Source organism: Periplaneta americana, chromosome 16, assembly GCF_040183065.1.
Source record: "Periplaneta americana isolate PAMFEO1 chromosome 16, P.americana_PAMFEO1_priV1, whole genome shotgun sequence".
NCBI classification, from domain to species: Eukaryota; Metazoa; Arthropoda; class Insecta; order Blattodea; family Blattidae; genus Periplaneta; species Periplaneta americana.
Window position 1 is genome coordinate 135,765,928 of NC_091132.1, and position 16,366 is coordinate 135,782,293.

Below are 16,366 nucleotides of genomic sequence, written 5' to 3' on the forward strand. Positions count from 1 at the left end.
GTCAAGCGCGAGAGATGGTGTGTTATGTAAGAGAGTATTTTGAGAGGAGAAATGATAATGGCGGTCCTCTTTTACTTTTGGCGCAAGTCGTAATGAGAACTGTTGCTTGTGTTAAAATTAATAAGAGCACTGTTACCAATATTTGAAAAGAAAAAGGCCGTGCAGATTTTCAATTATAAATATTTTTACAGTTTACAATTTTTTCAACGCCTTTCTAACAATATTACATTGAAGAATACCGACACTCATAAAAGTAGAGGCTTCGTATTAAATTAAAACTGTTTTTACAGTTTACAGTCCTTTCGACGCTTTTCTAACGGTATTTACATTAGTACTACTACTACTACTACTACTACTACTACTACTAATAATAATAATAATTATTATTATTATTATTGTTATTATTATTATTATTATTATAGGCTAGTAAAAATAATAATGTACACAAATTTTAATGCCTAGTGTTCAAAAAATTGGTTAGAAATATATGTGTTCCTGTCAGCCGTTCATTACTGCACTCTATCGCAGCGCGCTCGCTTACACGAAAGATGGGCAACATGACAACATTGCTCCCCCTTCTCTATAAGCTGTCAAGTTGGAAGTAGTTTTGGTCAAGGTATAATGTATTTTCAAATCCTAATCAATTTTAAATTCAACACTTTCTAAAAAGCAAAATTATATTTAAAATGATTATGATGTACTGTTAACTGGTTCATGAAAATTTCTGTAAAATTATTTACATATATAGTGTACCGGTATGTAGTTAAACCACAGTCTAGTATATACAGTCACGAAGCTTGACTTGTGAGGTTGCTAGAAACAATAGACTGTGCCGGTACTATTTCGCATTGTCTGTAATGAGGCGATAGTAGCGATCCTAGTGGTTAGCAACTATCTATGAATGCATATTTACTACGTACTGAGCTTCGTGACTGTATATACTAGACTGTGGTTAAACCATTCAGTACGTTATAAGCCTAATTGAAGACCTCCATGGATTAAGGATGTAACCAACAACTGTAATTCATGTTTCAGGAGAAAGGAAAGTAATTTATTGCCCATCACCTGTGGGCTATTAATAGGTGAGACCTGGCCAGTATAAACAAAAATACTTGTTTCACATCCTAAAAAACCGGACACATAACAAAAACACAAATAAATAATTAAATTAACAAAAACAAACAATTTTTCAATAAATTAACAAAACAAGGCCTGTGGTGGGGACTAGTATCTCGTCCACAAACCATCTGCGTCAACAACTGCCCTCATTCTGCGTGGCATGGAGTCCACAAGATTATGGAAGAGGTCTAAATTCTTGGCCATCTCCTCCCACGCATCTAGAACTCTGTCCCACATTTCCTCAGGTGTCGGAACGGGTGGTTGTTCTGCCCAATTAGAGCGTAGGATCCTTTTGACTGCAGCCCACAAATTTTAAATCGGATTCATATCTGGTGAATTTGGAGGCCAGTCGACTGGGTCGACATCACACCTCCTCGTAAACTATCTTTGAATCCGGTTGGCGGTGTGTATAGGATGATTATCCTGCTGGAAGAAAAGTGTTCCTTCTGGATATCATTTTCGGGCGGAAGGGATCATTACATTCGCCAAAATGTGTTCGTAGACTTCTGCCGTAAACCGCCTGTGGATGCATTCCAGAAGTCCTGCCCCATCGTATGACATCCATCCCAACATGCGACCCTCACGCAACCCGACTTGTTAATAATTCGTCTCACGAAGTGTTCATCGTATCGGTGGCCATTCATACAATAAACTAGGGCAGTACTATCGTTGCTATTGGAGACAATTACGTCGTCAGAGAAAATGACATTTCTCCAATCGAAGTCCTGTCGGAGAGTAGCATACGCAGAATAACCTATGCGAACCAGGGCAATGAGTTATTGTTTCTGTGCCATCTTCAAGCGTAATTGCGAGACAGAACGTTGTATTAACAGATAGCAGTATTGCTTGTACGAGAGAGGGAGGTTTGCTATTTATTAGAGTTTGGGCATATTCTAAGAGATATCTCCAAATAATTATAGCTTTGCGAAACACATATGATGGCAAATTTGTAACAAAAAAGAAAGAAGATTGGGGGAGATTCGAACCTTGAGCTACTACCAATTTGTTCAATAGAGCAATGCCATAACGACTTACGCTACTGTAACTTAAAATCGCTTCAGCATAATACGTGGTTTTCCTGTTCATATTTGCCCCGGTTGATTTTGTATTTATCAATTTCGGGCCCTGATGTATCTAGAATCAACCCGCCATTCGATTTTATTACGTATTTTAGACTCTTAAACAAAATACAGCAAATTTAAATGGTTTAATTATGTGTTAGCTGGTGAACTATGGCTTTGACGAGACGAGCATGCACAATGTTATGTCTCTGGAACTTAGAAATTGTCGGCTGGCCCATTCTTTTTGCCACTAAGTGTACATCAATATATTTCAAGAATTTGATGTTACATCCTTTTTCCTGGGAGGTCTTTGATTGAAGAGCACTTACTTTTCAGAATTACCAAAAAAAAAATGTATTTTGGGTGAAATGAAAAAAAAAAACTAAAGTTTATCATTTTATTTATGTGCAAAGTTATTGATATCTTGTATCTGTGTGTGCATATACATACTGCATGTGTTTTTACATATGAGTTTTAAATGATTAGTTCAAAATCTCATAACACCGATTTTTAAATACCTAAACCTGAAAAGAATATCCTTACCTGATATTGATGTAAGCCTATTAGTACTGGTACAGTATAATGAAAAGTTCTTTTTGTTCAACAAATTAATACGAATGATAACTTTCTAATTAATTATCCAAACAAATTCAATGCAATATGCAGTGTAACATTATTGCTATGGAAACCAACAATGCTATCCATTAATGTCATTCATTGAATGAAATTTGTTTAAACAAAAGCCGCCCTAAATAAGGGTTCGATAGATCGGCCTACTAATCAATTCATAAAGAATAATAAGTAAACAAAACAAAATAAATCAACAATAGATACTTTTATATACAGCAATGTACAGTAAATACTCAAAAGAAATGGTACATACAGACTTCCTTCGTATACACATTATGCATTACTAAAACGAATTATTCTTTCATAGTCGTTGCAAATTAATTGTCCACAACTAATGTAAGTTCTGTGTAGCCTATATGATAAATGAAATTTATAAAGAATGATTAAGTTTACATACTCCAAATAAACAGCTGTGACACAAGCTTCGTTACAGCTTGAAATAATAATGTGATTGTAATGTATGACTGTGCTGATTCTTAAAGTAAACGAGAATGCAGCACTGCAGAAATGTTCTCATTTTTTACTAGTGCATAGTACAACTGTTCGTCATTGTTCCTTTGTATCAGAAAACAATTTCTTGGTGAGTTGAGAGAAAAAGTATATTAAGTAGTCTATGCTAGACATTACTTCCAGGCATTGGATTTAAACCTGCTCCCTTTTGCGTGATACTCATAAGTATCAGCCGTCTGAGCTATTGAAACGAGACACAATGTCTTGCTTCTGCATGGCGTGTCAGTGTGCTCACAAAAGTCTAAATTTCGACGTTACTGTGTGGTTTTTATATAATATGTTTATCTACTATTTACAATATATTAACATTTTTCTTGAAGTTTTCAAGCTAGTTTCGGAACTAGTTTGAGCAACAAACCAAATAGAGTGAATTTAAATAACTCAATTATGCATTATCTTGTGTATGTGTGCGCTGCATCTCCGATCGTGCAGAGTGTCTTGTATCTGGGACTTAGAATATTTCAGCGTCTCATTTTTTCGAAGGGGGTTACTGTATGTCGTGTTTGCTTCAAATTAGAAGACTTTTAACATTTTTTTAACATTTTAACTTTTTGATAAGAGCATGATCCATTTTCAGTAACATTTGAAAACACTATGTACTTTAATCATTATTTTTACAATATTTTTATGATTTCCATTGCAAAGTAATCTAGTAAAGTAAGTGTTTAAATTTCAACTGAATATGATATAATATAATATATTTATTCCGCCAACTTACATTGGTCATGATGGCCCTTCACATTTCTGTATACAGTGCCATCACTCCCTTGGATACATATTCTGCTTACGTTTTTTATTTTTTTCATCATCTGGCTGTTACATAATTATAAATGAAGGGTACACGGGAATAACGAACAAGGTCCATTTTAGAAAGTTTCAAGAAAAACGAATTTAAAGTTTAAGCACTTAATACTTTGTTATGTGTGTATTTAATAGAAATTGACGTAGTGGAATGTCAAGAACGATGATTTCTTCTTACTAGCTAGACCACATGATAGTACTTCCTTTCCACTATAAGATAGCATTATTAACTCACTTTCGATTTTTGATGGACCTTGATCGTTTTTCCCGTGTACCCTTCAAATGACTCTGATCACTTTTCTACTAATTTTCTCTCACCTCTGTTTCACCTCCCTTCTTTTTCTACTTTCTCCCTCCCTCCCTTCCCATTTATCTGTCTTATTCTTACTAATCTCATTAAAGTAAACAATCACTTTTCTCAATTCCTTATTAGATGTTCCCAACATTGTTTACATTAAGTTGAACTCTTCCATAGTTGTCCTGTTTATTCACTTGAATCACTAATGTTCACTGATCACTTATTCCAACTAATCTGCATATTTTCTGACGAACTAGTTTCTACACTTTCATTACATTTCCACTTTCTGTATTATATTTGGATCACTACTTACTTGTCATCACTCCCTGGCTATTACTCGTATCTTTCACACCCTTTTTGACTATTAGTCCCTTGTCTTACCGTCTTTTCAGTCACCATCATCATTTTCACTTTATCACTTTCCTATGTTTTGTCACTCATGCACCAACCTCTTAGGTTATAAATTTTCTGACCCTTACTTCATCCCTTCCACTTCTTGCAGAATCTTGACTTCTTATCTGAGTTTCTTCTTTTTCTCTCGATCCCTTTTGTAATTGCTGACCCATATTTATTTTTCCTGCTGGTTTCACTGAACCTTTTTTCTGTTCTCAACTTCTCTATGCCATCCTTTGGTTCTCCCCTGTCTACACGGCTCCGTCATCATTATTTTAGTGCAAGTCTCTTCTTTCTTCCTCAATCGCCTGTTGACGTCATCCTCGTCTGCCGCTCTCGCTATGCTTTGCATTTTTACTCTGGTTGCTGGCCTCTCTTCCTGATTGCTGGAATTTGCTGTTTCATTCCATTGCATGCTATTCTTTGCTCTGTTATGACGTCTCCACCTTCTAATTTTCCAAATAGTTCTCCCATCGTATGTTTTACTACAATTTTCCTTGTCTCTTTCAGGTCTCCTTTTTTCTTTTCATTAAACATTTGTCCCTATCTCTGCATGGTTCAAATTTTCCTAACAGAATTCCACATCAAACATCTCCCCATTTATCTTTAATTTGTTTCTGCAGGATCTAGCAAAATGATCATCTTTTCTTGCAAAAAGGAATCAATATTCTTCTCCTGCATCTTACTTGATATTCAAAATCATGTTCCAGTGTAATATTTGAGTTCTTTAAGTTCTTTCTTTGCTCAAAATTTTTTCTTTTGTCATTAGAATATAATTGAGAATTTTACCAAAATAGGTCTGTTTACAGTTTACCTGATCCTGTATGCATCTTTTATTTGCCCATCACTCACATCAATCCTGAACCAATCCTAACACGCTTTCTTTACAGTCTCGTATGTTTCCAATGCCTGTTCCTTCCTCTTTTCTTCAGTTCCAAAAAATATTCTTCTTCTTCTCTGATCGTCTTCTAGATATTTCACCTTTCTTTTCATTTGGCCAATTTCAACTGTGTAGGAACATAGCTAAATTTAAGGATAATTTTAATTTATAACTCACAGTCAATTCCCTCTTGTGGATGCACCATTCCCCCTTTTCCAATAGGAAACATGTCTCAACTGCATAGATTACATGTCAAGCAGTGTCTTGTAACCTGAGATTTCTATAATATAGTCCTATTCAATCAATGTAACATGTTCAGTGTTCAGTGTCTTGTCAGTAAAATCATTACAGTCCCCAAGTTACAGTAGTGTGCAAATTTATTGAGACAAAAGAAAACTATGAAAATACCTTTAAAACCAGTACAGTACTTAAGTTTTTAATGAAAAACAATTACATGCCATAACTTTTTCTCTGCTTTAATAACTGGTAATATTGTTTTTATAGGTGGTTGGAAGCTGTATTGAAAGAAGAATTGCCACCAACAACAGAATTAGAAGAAAACTTACGAAATGGTGTCTATTTGGCAAAACTTGGAAATATTATTGCTCCTGAATTAGTCCCAAAGGCGAAAATTTATGATGTTGATCAAAAGTTATTCATGGAAGCAGGTTTGCGATTCCGCCATACTGATAATATAAATTATTGGCTCAAATCACTAGAAGAAATCTCCCTACCAATTGTAAGTATATGTCAATTTAAAGAAGGGAAGGAACAATGTTGACTTTGATAATAAGAGGTTTTGATTGTACTTTTCTCATTACTGAAGTGTATTAAAAAAAAGTGTGTAGAGAAAAAGGATAACAATGAGTCCTACACATGGGAACTATTATGATCAGGTCTGTTTCAAATCTCTTAACTCTTACGATTGAACAGTGATGCTCATGAGTATTACCAAGCGATAATAGTAGGAATTAACAGTGTATTCAACTGCATTTTTGTCTAATAAAACTTAACATTACTACTACTACTACTACTACTACTACTACTACTGCTACTGGTAGTGGTAGTGGTGATGGTGATATTAGTGATGGTAGTGGTAGTAGTATAACAAATCCAATACAGTAGCGTGCAAATTAATCCGAACATGACATATTTTTACATTTTCTGTCATTGTTGGCCTCACAGCTGCTCATATCGCTTTAATTGACATCTGTAGTACGTGTAATTCCATTGTTGAAGGTCTGTCGTTATTATTTTTTATAATATGTGACATTTTGCCTGTCGTTTTGTACTTATAAGCATTTCAGTTGTGTTGAAGACTTAATACTGCAATCCTGTGTACATTCTGTCGTCTTCACAAATGGATACAACTCCACAAAAACGGTCTAAAATTATAACATTAGCAGAGCATTCTTCTATGCCACAGAGGCAAATTGCTGCAGAATGTCACATCGGTTTGGCTACTGTTAATTCGATCATAAAACGATACAGGGAGACTGGATCCATCACACCCCAGAAAAAAGGAAACTGTGGCCAGAAAAGGAAGACTTCACCTGCAGATGATCGTTTAATTGTCAGGAAAAGTAAATTAAATCCTAGACTAACTGCTGTCGACTTAACCCATGAGTTAATGGCTACCACTAGGGCGAATATTCATGTCACAACAGTGCGGCATAGGCTTTTGGAAGCTGGATGAAGGGCTCGTAAGCCTATTAAGAAGCAACTGCTAACCCCTGTTATGTGCAAAAACGCTTAATGTGGGCAAAATTACATCAACACTGGACAGTGAATGTGGCTGGAAGAATGTACTTTTTTCTGATGAGTCTCATTTTGAGGTCCACGGCCACCGTGTTTCTTACGTACGGAAAGGATCCGAAAAAGTAACAGCAGCTCATCTCCAACAAGCACCCAAATACCCCCCTAAAGTAATGTTTTGGGGTTGTTTTACACATGAAGGGCCTGGAGCATTAATACCTATCAAGGGAATGATGAATTCTGACAAATATATTCACTTATTGGAAACCAGAATCGTACCCCAGCTGGAAAAATCATTTCCAGATGGCAGAGATGTGTTCCAACAAGACCTGGCACCATGCGATGTCTCGAAAAACTACAGAATTCTTCAACAAGAAGAATATTCAGGTATACTTGCCTCGGAAACATGACGGCCTCCCTTCTTGGAATTGGTAATCCCTCATAAACCCCCATCCTCTACTCAACCCCTAGCTGCTTGGCATAAATACAATGGAACCCAGCATTGCCAAATTTAAGACAATTCCTCTACCTGTTGGGTTTCACCTTTCTCAGTGTCTTTTTAGACATTTGTCGACGTGTTGTTTTATACCGTTGTGTGCTTCAATAAGTATAATATTTATTCCGGCCATGATGAGTGTTGAGCAGATGATCCGCAGTCAGGTCTCCTGATTCACCTGAAGATCCAGGACCATGACGACAAGAACAAATAACACCATCGAAGAAAACAGAATATCTTATTTGCAGAGGAGCGTAGCTAAGAAAACAAAGTATTAAAATTGTGTCTAACATTAGAAATTCTATCTAGAGAGTAATCGAAAGTTGAGGCAGTTTGATAAGTACAAATCTTAATCACTTAACATCAGACGCAACCAGCAGAGTTAGTAAAAAAATATATATGGGGCATAGAAATTAAGAATTACGGTTCACCAACTAAAGAGAAAATAAACTAAAACAGAATTCGGTAAGATAGACGATTTTATGCATGATTTACTTCGTCGAACAGTATGTGAACAGTACGCGAAAGAGATATCGCCAACAGCAAATAAACTTGCGGAAATATTCTGGCCTGATTTGTACATTATGTTTAAGAATGCAGAAACAATTTCATTCGATTCTATCCAACACTTTCGGAATTACCAGGAAAAGGGTTTTTAAGGAATATAGTTTGCGAAGAAGAAAAAAAAGCTCATGCCATTTTCCACTTAACAGCTATTATAGCCAATGCCGCACTTTACATTAAAAATCATAACTTCAGAACTAATACAGAGCCACTGGCGTAGCTCAGTTGACTGAGTTGACTACCAATCCGAAGTTGCACTCGGGCGTGGGTTCAGTTCCCGCTTTGGCTGATTTATCTGATTGGGGTTTTTCCGAGGTTTTTCTCAACAGTAAGGCGAATGTCAGGCAATCTATAGCGAATCCTCGGCCTCATCTCCCCAAATACCATTTTGCTATCACCAATCCCATCAACACTAAATAACCTAGTAATTGATACAGTGTCGTTAAATAACTAAAAAAAACTAATACAGGTTGTTTTACCTGAATGAACTTCAATAGTTGGTGTAGAAATGTAAATTTTATATAAGGCCTATATTTTACATAACAGAATTTTAAGATATAAGAAGTGTACCCCTTAATTAATTAAATCATATTCCGTATCTTATAACGTTCCTTAGGCCTACAGAAAATTTGCATCGAATCAGCAACTAAACTGGCAGAGAAACAAATACTGTATATTCTTTTGTGGTTTAATATGATTTTCGTGTTATGAAACAATGATGTAAAAGGAATACATTTATCCATGACTGGTATCTAAACTGGTCTTTATTTCACCGTCCTTAGCAACATAAATAATGACATTACTCACAGCAGTGCTTAAAAGTTTTCTAACTTACAAAAGTGAATTAAATGTTTTTAAATCACTCTCTACATGACAACCAACATATTAGCATTAATTAAAATGAATATAGGCCTATATGAACTTCTTCGCCAACAACACATTACAAAGAAAACACCTACAATTTAAAATTAAATTTACTTACCAGTAATGAATAAAATATTGCATAGCACACTAGACTAAACAGATTTTATGCGCTCGTGGAAATTTTCACCCAAGGCGAAGCGGTTAAAATCTAATTTTACTCTCTTGTACTATAAATTGTTGTTCGATGATCACAGTTTCCGAAAATTTTACCAGCGCAACATCCTTACTAATTAAGTATAAAATTCTGGAACTTCAATAACATGAGAATTTAACACTTATTATATACAGTAATTCTGCATTTCTTTGTTTATTTAGGCAAAACATGTTAGTAAAAATATAAATATAAAGTGTTTTTAAAATAAGTTTGTTCATTTTTATGCCAATTTTGTTTTAGTAAATATAAATTAAGGTATATTTACAAAGATAATATAGTCTCGCTGAAAATCGCAGTTTCACGGAACACAGTTTGAAAAACGTTCGCAAATCACAATGACTTCAAGAATTGGCAACTCGGCTGAGGGTTTATCCCTTGTGTGTGCCTGCAGTTAACTGGTGAAGGGTATGAGGGAAGGTCGTCATGTTTTCGTGCGAAGTATACTCCCCTGGCCAGGCAACTCACCCGACATCAACCACATTGAGAACTTGTGGTCAATTTGCAAAAGAAGAATGCAAAAAATGGATTGTTCTACAAAGGAGAAGATGATTTCTGCCCTCATTGGTGTATGGTTTTGCGATGAAGAAATGAAGAATATTTGTGGGAAATTAGTGGAATCCATGCCAAATCGTCTCAGAGCTGTTATTAGGAACAAGGGAGGCCACATAGATTACTGAGGTATGTCTTAGATCCTTTTTTTATCCCGTTTGAGTGTTTTTGCATAAGTAATTACGTTGTTCGGATTAATTTGCACACTACTGTACAATGTTTTGAATATCTGTTTTGAGCAAAAATCTTTATTGCAAACGCTTCTTTTTAATTTTAATAGGGTATACAAGCTATTTAGACTTTTTGCATATGAACAAGCTTATTTCAGAACATGTATACAGATTATGATAGGTATTAGCCTACTATATTTATCGGAATATAAGTCTAGAGTTTTTTGTCCAATGTTTGCGTTGAAAAAAGAGGCTCATCTTAAATTAATAAAAATACACAAGTTGCATCAATTTTTTATGTTGCACAGTATACTAAATAACACCACAGGCATAGTTATTTGACCCACAATCTGCGTTTTCACAATGGTATCAAATTACATGGTATATGACAAAAAAAACTTCCAAATGTTTAGCTTCAACTCCTAGCAGTTATTTCGTTTGCATAGTTTTTCGTAAATAGAATATTTAGACTGTTTGGTCCTACAGGAATACAAATTTCATTTCATCAAGAGGATCATTTATTTTGCAGAAGTGAGTAAACTTGAAATTTTATATGTTCTAGAACTGTAGTTAATAATAGATGTCCACACCTGTGGAGTGATGGTCAGCACGTCTGGCCGCGAAACCAGGTGGCCCGGGTTCGAATCCCGGTCGGGGCAAGTTACCTGGTTGACGTTTTTTCCGGGGTTTTCCCTCAACCCAATATGAGCAAATGCTGGATAACTTTCGGTGCTGGACCCCGGACTCATTTCACCGGCATTATCACCATTTCATTCAGACGCTAAATAACCTAGACGTTGATACAGCATCGTAAAATAATCCAATAAAAAAAATAGATTGTCTGTGAATTCGTCAGCAATAATACCTTAAAAAATTAAATCCTACAGATACCATTGAAAAACTAAGGGTCGTCTTATATTTGAGTAGGTAGGATGCATATAAATTTGTTGATAAAAATCTTATATGTAAAAGTCAATATGGCTATGTATGTATACAAATCTACATGCTTTGCCAAAGTTTGCACATTTAACCTTCAATAACCAGGTCAGAACATAGACTACATTAAAATTGGAAAGGGCGCAAATAGCCATAGTAGCTGACGCGCCCTTTTTAAACCCCACTAACTAACATTAAAATTGGACAGATGAACGTTAAATTATTGAAAACAATAAAAAGTAGAAAGGAATACGTTCAAGCATGCATGTACTGTATAATATAAGTCGGATCGATGTTTTAACTCTTCCTCTGTTGTAAATGCAACCATATTGCTACTGAAATATTAAATAAAATAACATTAAATTAAAATTACATAAATGAGGGACGATCTCTTGATTGAATGTGTTATGTCGCATGAATATACAATATAATATGGCATAAAACACATTTTTGTTTAATATTTAAGAATTCAAAATTAAACATAATAGGCAGTAAACATGAAAGCATTCATAATACGTAAATTCAACTGCTTTATTACATAACTCTCTGTAATGTAGTGGTAAAGTCAAAGGCTTTGGTGTAAGTGAACCCAGGTTTGAACTGAGGTCAACTGTTTTTTTTTTCTTCTTATTTTGATAATTTATTTACATTATTTTAAATAGGTTATTTTATTTTAACCTGACATAAAGGGGGTTTTATTGCATAAATAATATATCCGTAGTATTTTATTTATGCTGTCTCACTCTCTCAAAATATTATTCTTCAAGTCTAAAAATGATTTATTGCGAGATTATACTGTATTCTGTACATAAAATAAAAATGACATAATTAATATACAGTATTATGTATTTGTAAGACGTCATTTTACAAGTCATATTTAAGAAACCGAGTAGGACATAAGCAGGCGTAAAGCGAACAAGGGGCACAAAATTCTCCAATCCTATTATATATATATTTTTTATTTCCATATTAATTCTTTGATACAAGCGATAAAGAGGTAAATTTTAACTCACTATGATACCCCAAGGGGTTCAGACTGGGAACAAGAGAATTTCCTATTTATCGTGAACGGTCTTAAAACATCAAACATAGACAGGAAATTATATTAAATCTGTGTCAGCACAGTTTTAGATCAGTGTAGAGCATTGAGTCTATGCTAAACGGATGTAGAGGGACTGAGGGGATGTTTTTGTTTAGCTGAACTACAAGACAAAACTAATTAAAAACAAAAACTGTAAGGCACATGATATCTTCTTTTCAGTGCCTGATCTTCAGCTGTTTTGAATTGTGTTAATCTTGGCAGACATTTTTGCTAAGAAAGTTATTAATTCATGTAAATGACGCTATGTAAAGATTCATCTTTAGGGAGGAGGAAAGCTTAGTAAAGACAGTAATTCATTTTGGTTTTCTATAGTTGAGTTGCCGAGTTGAGTCAGAAATAAAAAGGAAAACCTGGGCAACGCTGGGTGCTTTTAGCTAGTATTAAATAAGTTCCAACATATCTGTGGGGTTAAAATCTTAAAAAGAAAATAAAGTGAGAAACATTTTTGAAATTTTTTAAGATATTAGCAATTATAAAACTCCAGTATGGTAGAGAGACATGAACATTAATAATTTAACTAGAATTCAATCAACAGAAATAAACTGTTCACAGACACTGAAAGAATGTTCAGAGTTTATAAAATTAAAAACGAGAATGTGAGAAAAGTACTGAATCTCCTTTACAACAAATAGTTGTAGATGACTAAAATTGATGGAACTCTAAAGTGCTAAGAGTGGAAACATTATTTTTCTACGAACACATCTCCTTTTTGGAATAACTTCTGACGTCAACACACATTTATATTAAAGTATTAATATGTCCTTGTTTTTAATCATTCAAACTCCTAAACCGTTCAGTTATGTTGATAATATTGGTTTCTGAGTAATATTATATGATCATTATGTTTTCCTCAAATTTAATTTAGTAATCAAAGATACTGGCTAGTATTTTGTAACAATATACATTTCTCACTAATTCCAGACTTACATTACTTAGGCTGTTTTAGTAAACTGAATTATAAAAAGGGCAGGTTTACAATGTGTTATCTGTAGTTCATAGTGTGTCTTCTTTTTCATTGGCAAAATCTGGTGACTACTTTCGCATTTCACAACTGATTTATAACTACAAACTTAACTGGTAGACGAGATTTGTGACTAACAAAATTATAATGGAAGAGGCTTATAACTTATAACAGTTAGAGAAGCTGGAACGGGAGAATCTGTTAATGACTACAGTGATGGTGATGACGACAAACAGTTCTATTACATTCTGTTCTATTTATGCATAGCTTTGGAGGAAGAAAAGTTTGAGAGAGTTCTCAAATTTAGAAATTGTTAGAAAATGTATATCATTGTTAAATTTGATATTTATTTCCAGACCTTTCATCCTGAAACAACAGATGTGTATGATAAAAAGAATATGCCTCGAGTGATTTATTGTCTGCATGCACTGAGTACACATCTTTTCAAATTGGGTAAAGCACCGTTAATTCAAGATTTGTTTGGAAAAGTTAGTTTCACAGGTGAGTTTCATTAAGGATATCTATATAAAAAAATATATAAAAGATTATTTTTCTATTAAAGCATGTGTTATTGCTAAATATATCTGCATGCACTGAGTACACATCTTTTCAATTTTGGTAAAGTACCGTTAACTCAAGATTTATTTGGAAAAGTTAGTTTCATAGGTGAGTTTCATTAAGGATATCTATATAAAAAATATATGAAAGATTATTTTTCTATTAAAGCATGTGTTATTGCTAAATATATCTGCATGCGCTGAGTACACATCTTTACAAATTGGTAAAGAACCGTTAATTCAAGATTTGTTTGGAAAAGTTAGTTTTACAGGTGAGTTTTATTAAGGATATCTATATAAAAAAAGTATATGAAAGATTATTTTTATATTAAAGCTTTGGTCCCATGTAGTGGATACATTACATGTTAAAGATCCTCCCTTTGCTCACGAATAGGTAAGAATAGCCTATGAATAAAATTGTGTGTTGACAGAGGAGTCCAGTGAAGAACTGGAGTGTATGTTGTTTTCCCCAACATAAATTCTGTTTTAAATCTTGGAAGCTGAACAAATCAATTTCAGAACAAGTATGCAGAATATCATATTACTAGTAATGAGAAAAATATGCAAATGCATTTTTGTATCAGAGCTGCATATCTCAATGAAATTTAGTAATTACATATTTCATGTTTAATTAACATGATTGCCACATGGTTGTCCGTGCATATATGTGCATATTTTGGACGTTTGTGCATATTTCGACATTAAGTGCATATTTCATACATATATCTCTCTCTCTCTCTTTTTTTGGGGGGGGGTAGCATTATTTACTTTAACTGACAGCATGTTTTCTCGACAAAATTTATTCAGAACTCCTTGATTTGACTTGAGGAATACATACAAATTACTAAAATTGAGTGGAAACAATTTTCATTTTATCTAGTTGGCAATCACAACTATAAGGTATGTACCTATTCTTTGGTAGACTTCAGTGTACGATATATACTGAAGTTCACATAAGAAAAATACTGAGGTAAACAAAAGGATGGAGTTTTAGCATGTCCCATATCATCGTACCAAATCATGCGTGTTCTCCTATTGGCTAGTGCTGATGTGCACACTAGAAATTAGTTTGCAATTCCTTGTCGAGATGTTGATCGTTACTGATGATTTACACAGAAGTGAAATATTATAGATATATTAATTTGTCTTACAGAATTTATCTGTAATATTGACACTTAATATTCTAGGAGAAAAATTCGCTCTGGTGCCGGGGATCGAACCTGGGTCCTTGGTTCTACGTACCAAGCGCTCTGACCACTGAGCTACGCTGAATTCAATCCACAGCACCGGATCGAACTTTCCTCTTTCGATGTTATGTTTCTCTGCGAAGTTTGACAGTCTCCGGATCACAATCTTGCTTCTTGTTTCTGGCCGCCTTCACTGCTTTCGCCCCTCTATTAAACTCAAAAAGAAGAATATGTCTGAAAAATGTTCCACTTGACACTCCATTTTCTAGTGTCAACGACTCCACTCACTATCTGCAACAATGAAAACTTCAATATGTAAACTCAAACACAACAATTGAACTTCAAATAAAAAATGACAATCAATAAATAAACCCATAGCAACCGGAGTACCAACATGCGAAACAAAAATGCTACGAATTTATGCACCAATCCAATATTTTAAGTTCATTTAATCTGCTTACCCTTTTGATACCAGTGCTTCTTTGAGTTCATTTATGAATTTCATTCACGGTTCACTTACATAGCTATTATATTGTTGGCTATGAATGGTATTTCAAATTAAAGGGATTGTTGTCTATGCAAGCCGTGCACCATAGATTTTGTTACCTGCTGGGAATATACTATAATTTTCGTTTTGTTTACATTCACTGCAAAGAATTAGTGAATATATTTCAGAATCAATGTTCACCAGACCGCAACAAAGTACCCAGTGACAGTAGCGGCTGGTGGTCAAAATAATGAGTGTGCTACAATCTCTATATCTGCCTACTATATACACTTATATGTATTTATCTTAATTTGAGACTCGCCTAGTGACAAAATATGAAGTCCATACGACGTTCCTTCCTACTGCAGAACTTGTCAATTACCCTGGTGTTAAACCCCTCCATCTTGGACATCATACTCTTTTCTATTGACAGTATTGCAAGAGCAGTGAGACGATCCTGGGACATAGTGTTCCTTAAAAACCGTTTTTATGCGTTTCAAGCAAGAAAAACATCTTTCTGGCTCAGCAGTGGCCATTGGTTTTGTAACCAAAATATTTAACAACTTCGTTACTTCACGGAATGGATCCTGTAAATTGTTGGAGACTATGTATTGTAACAATTGAACAGACATCTATATTTTGGAAGTCGGTTTTTCCGTATAGAACTCCAAGTTGTGTCTTTAACACTCTTGTTCAGTATAGTATAGCTGGTGACAGCAACTTCAAGTTCGCGTTCACGAAAATTATACAAAAAATTCTAAAAAATTTTGCTGTTTAACAATTTTGTTGCGTCTAGGTATCTTAAAGACTGGAAACGATGAGTAGTTTCCTG

General features: G+C 34.5%; 1 protein-coding gene across 2 annotated transcripts in view; it reads left to right on the top strand.

Annotated features, from left to right (window-relative positions):
* The window catches only part of LOC138691246 (ras GTPase-activating-like protein IQGAP1), a 207,117-nt gene that overhangs the window by 25,770 nt on the left and 164,981 nt on the right, over positions 1-16,366 (top strand). For both annotated transcript variants that reach the window (XM_069813067.1, XM_069813068.1), the window contains exons 3-4: positions 6,197-6,431; positions 13,660-13,804. In XM_069813067.1, coding sequence (XP_069669168.1) covers positions 6,197-6,431; positions 13,660-13,804 — 380 coding nt within the window. The remainder of the gene's footprint in view (positions 1-6,196; positions 6,432-13,659; positions 13,805-16,366) is intronic.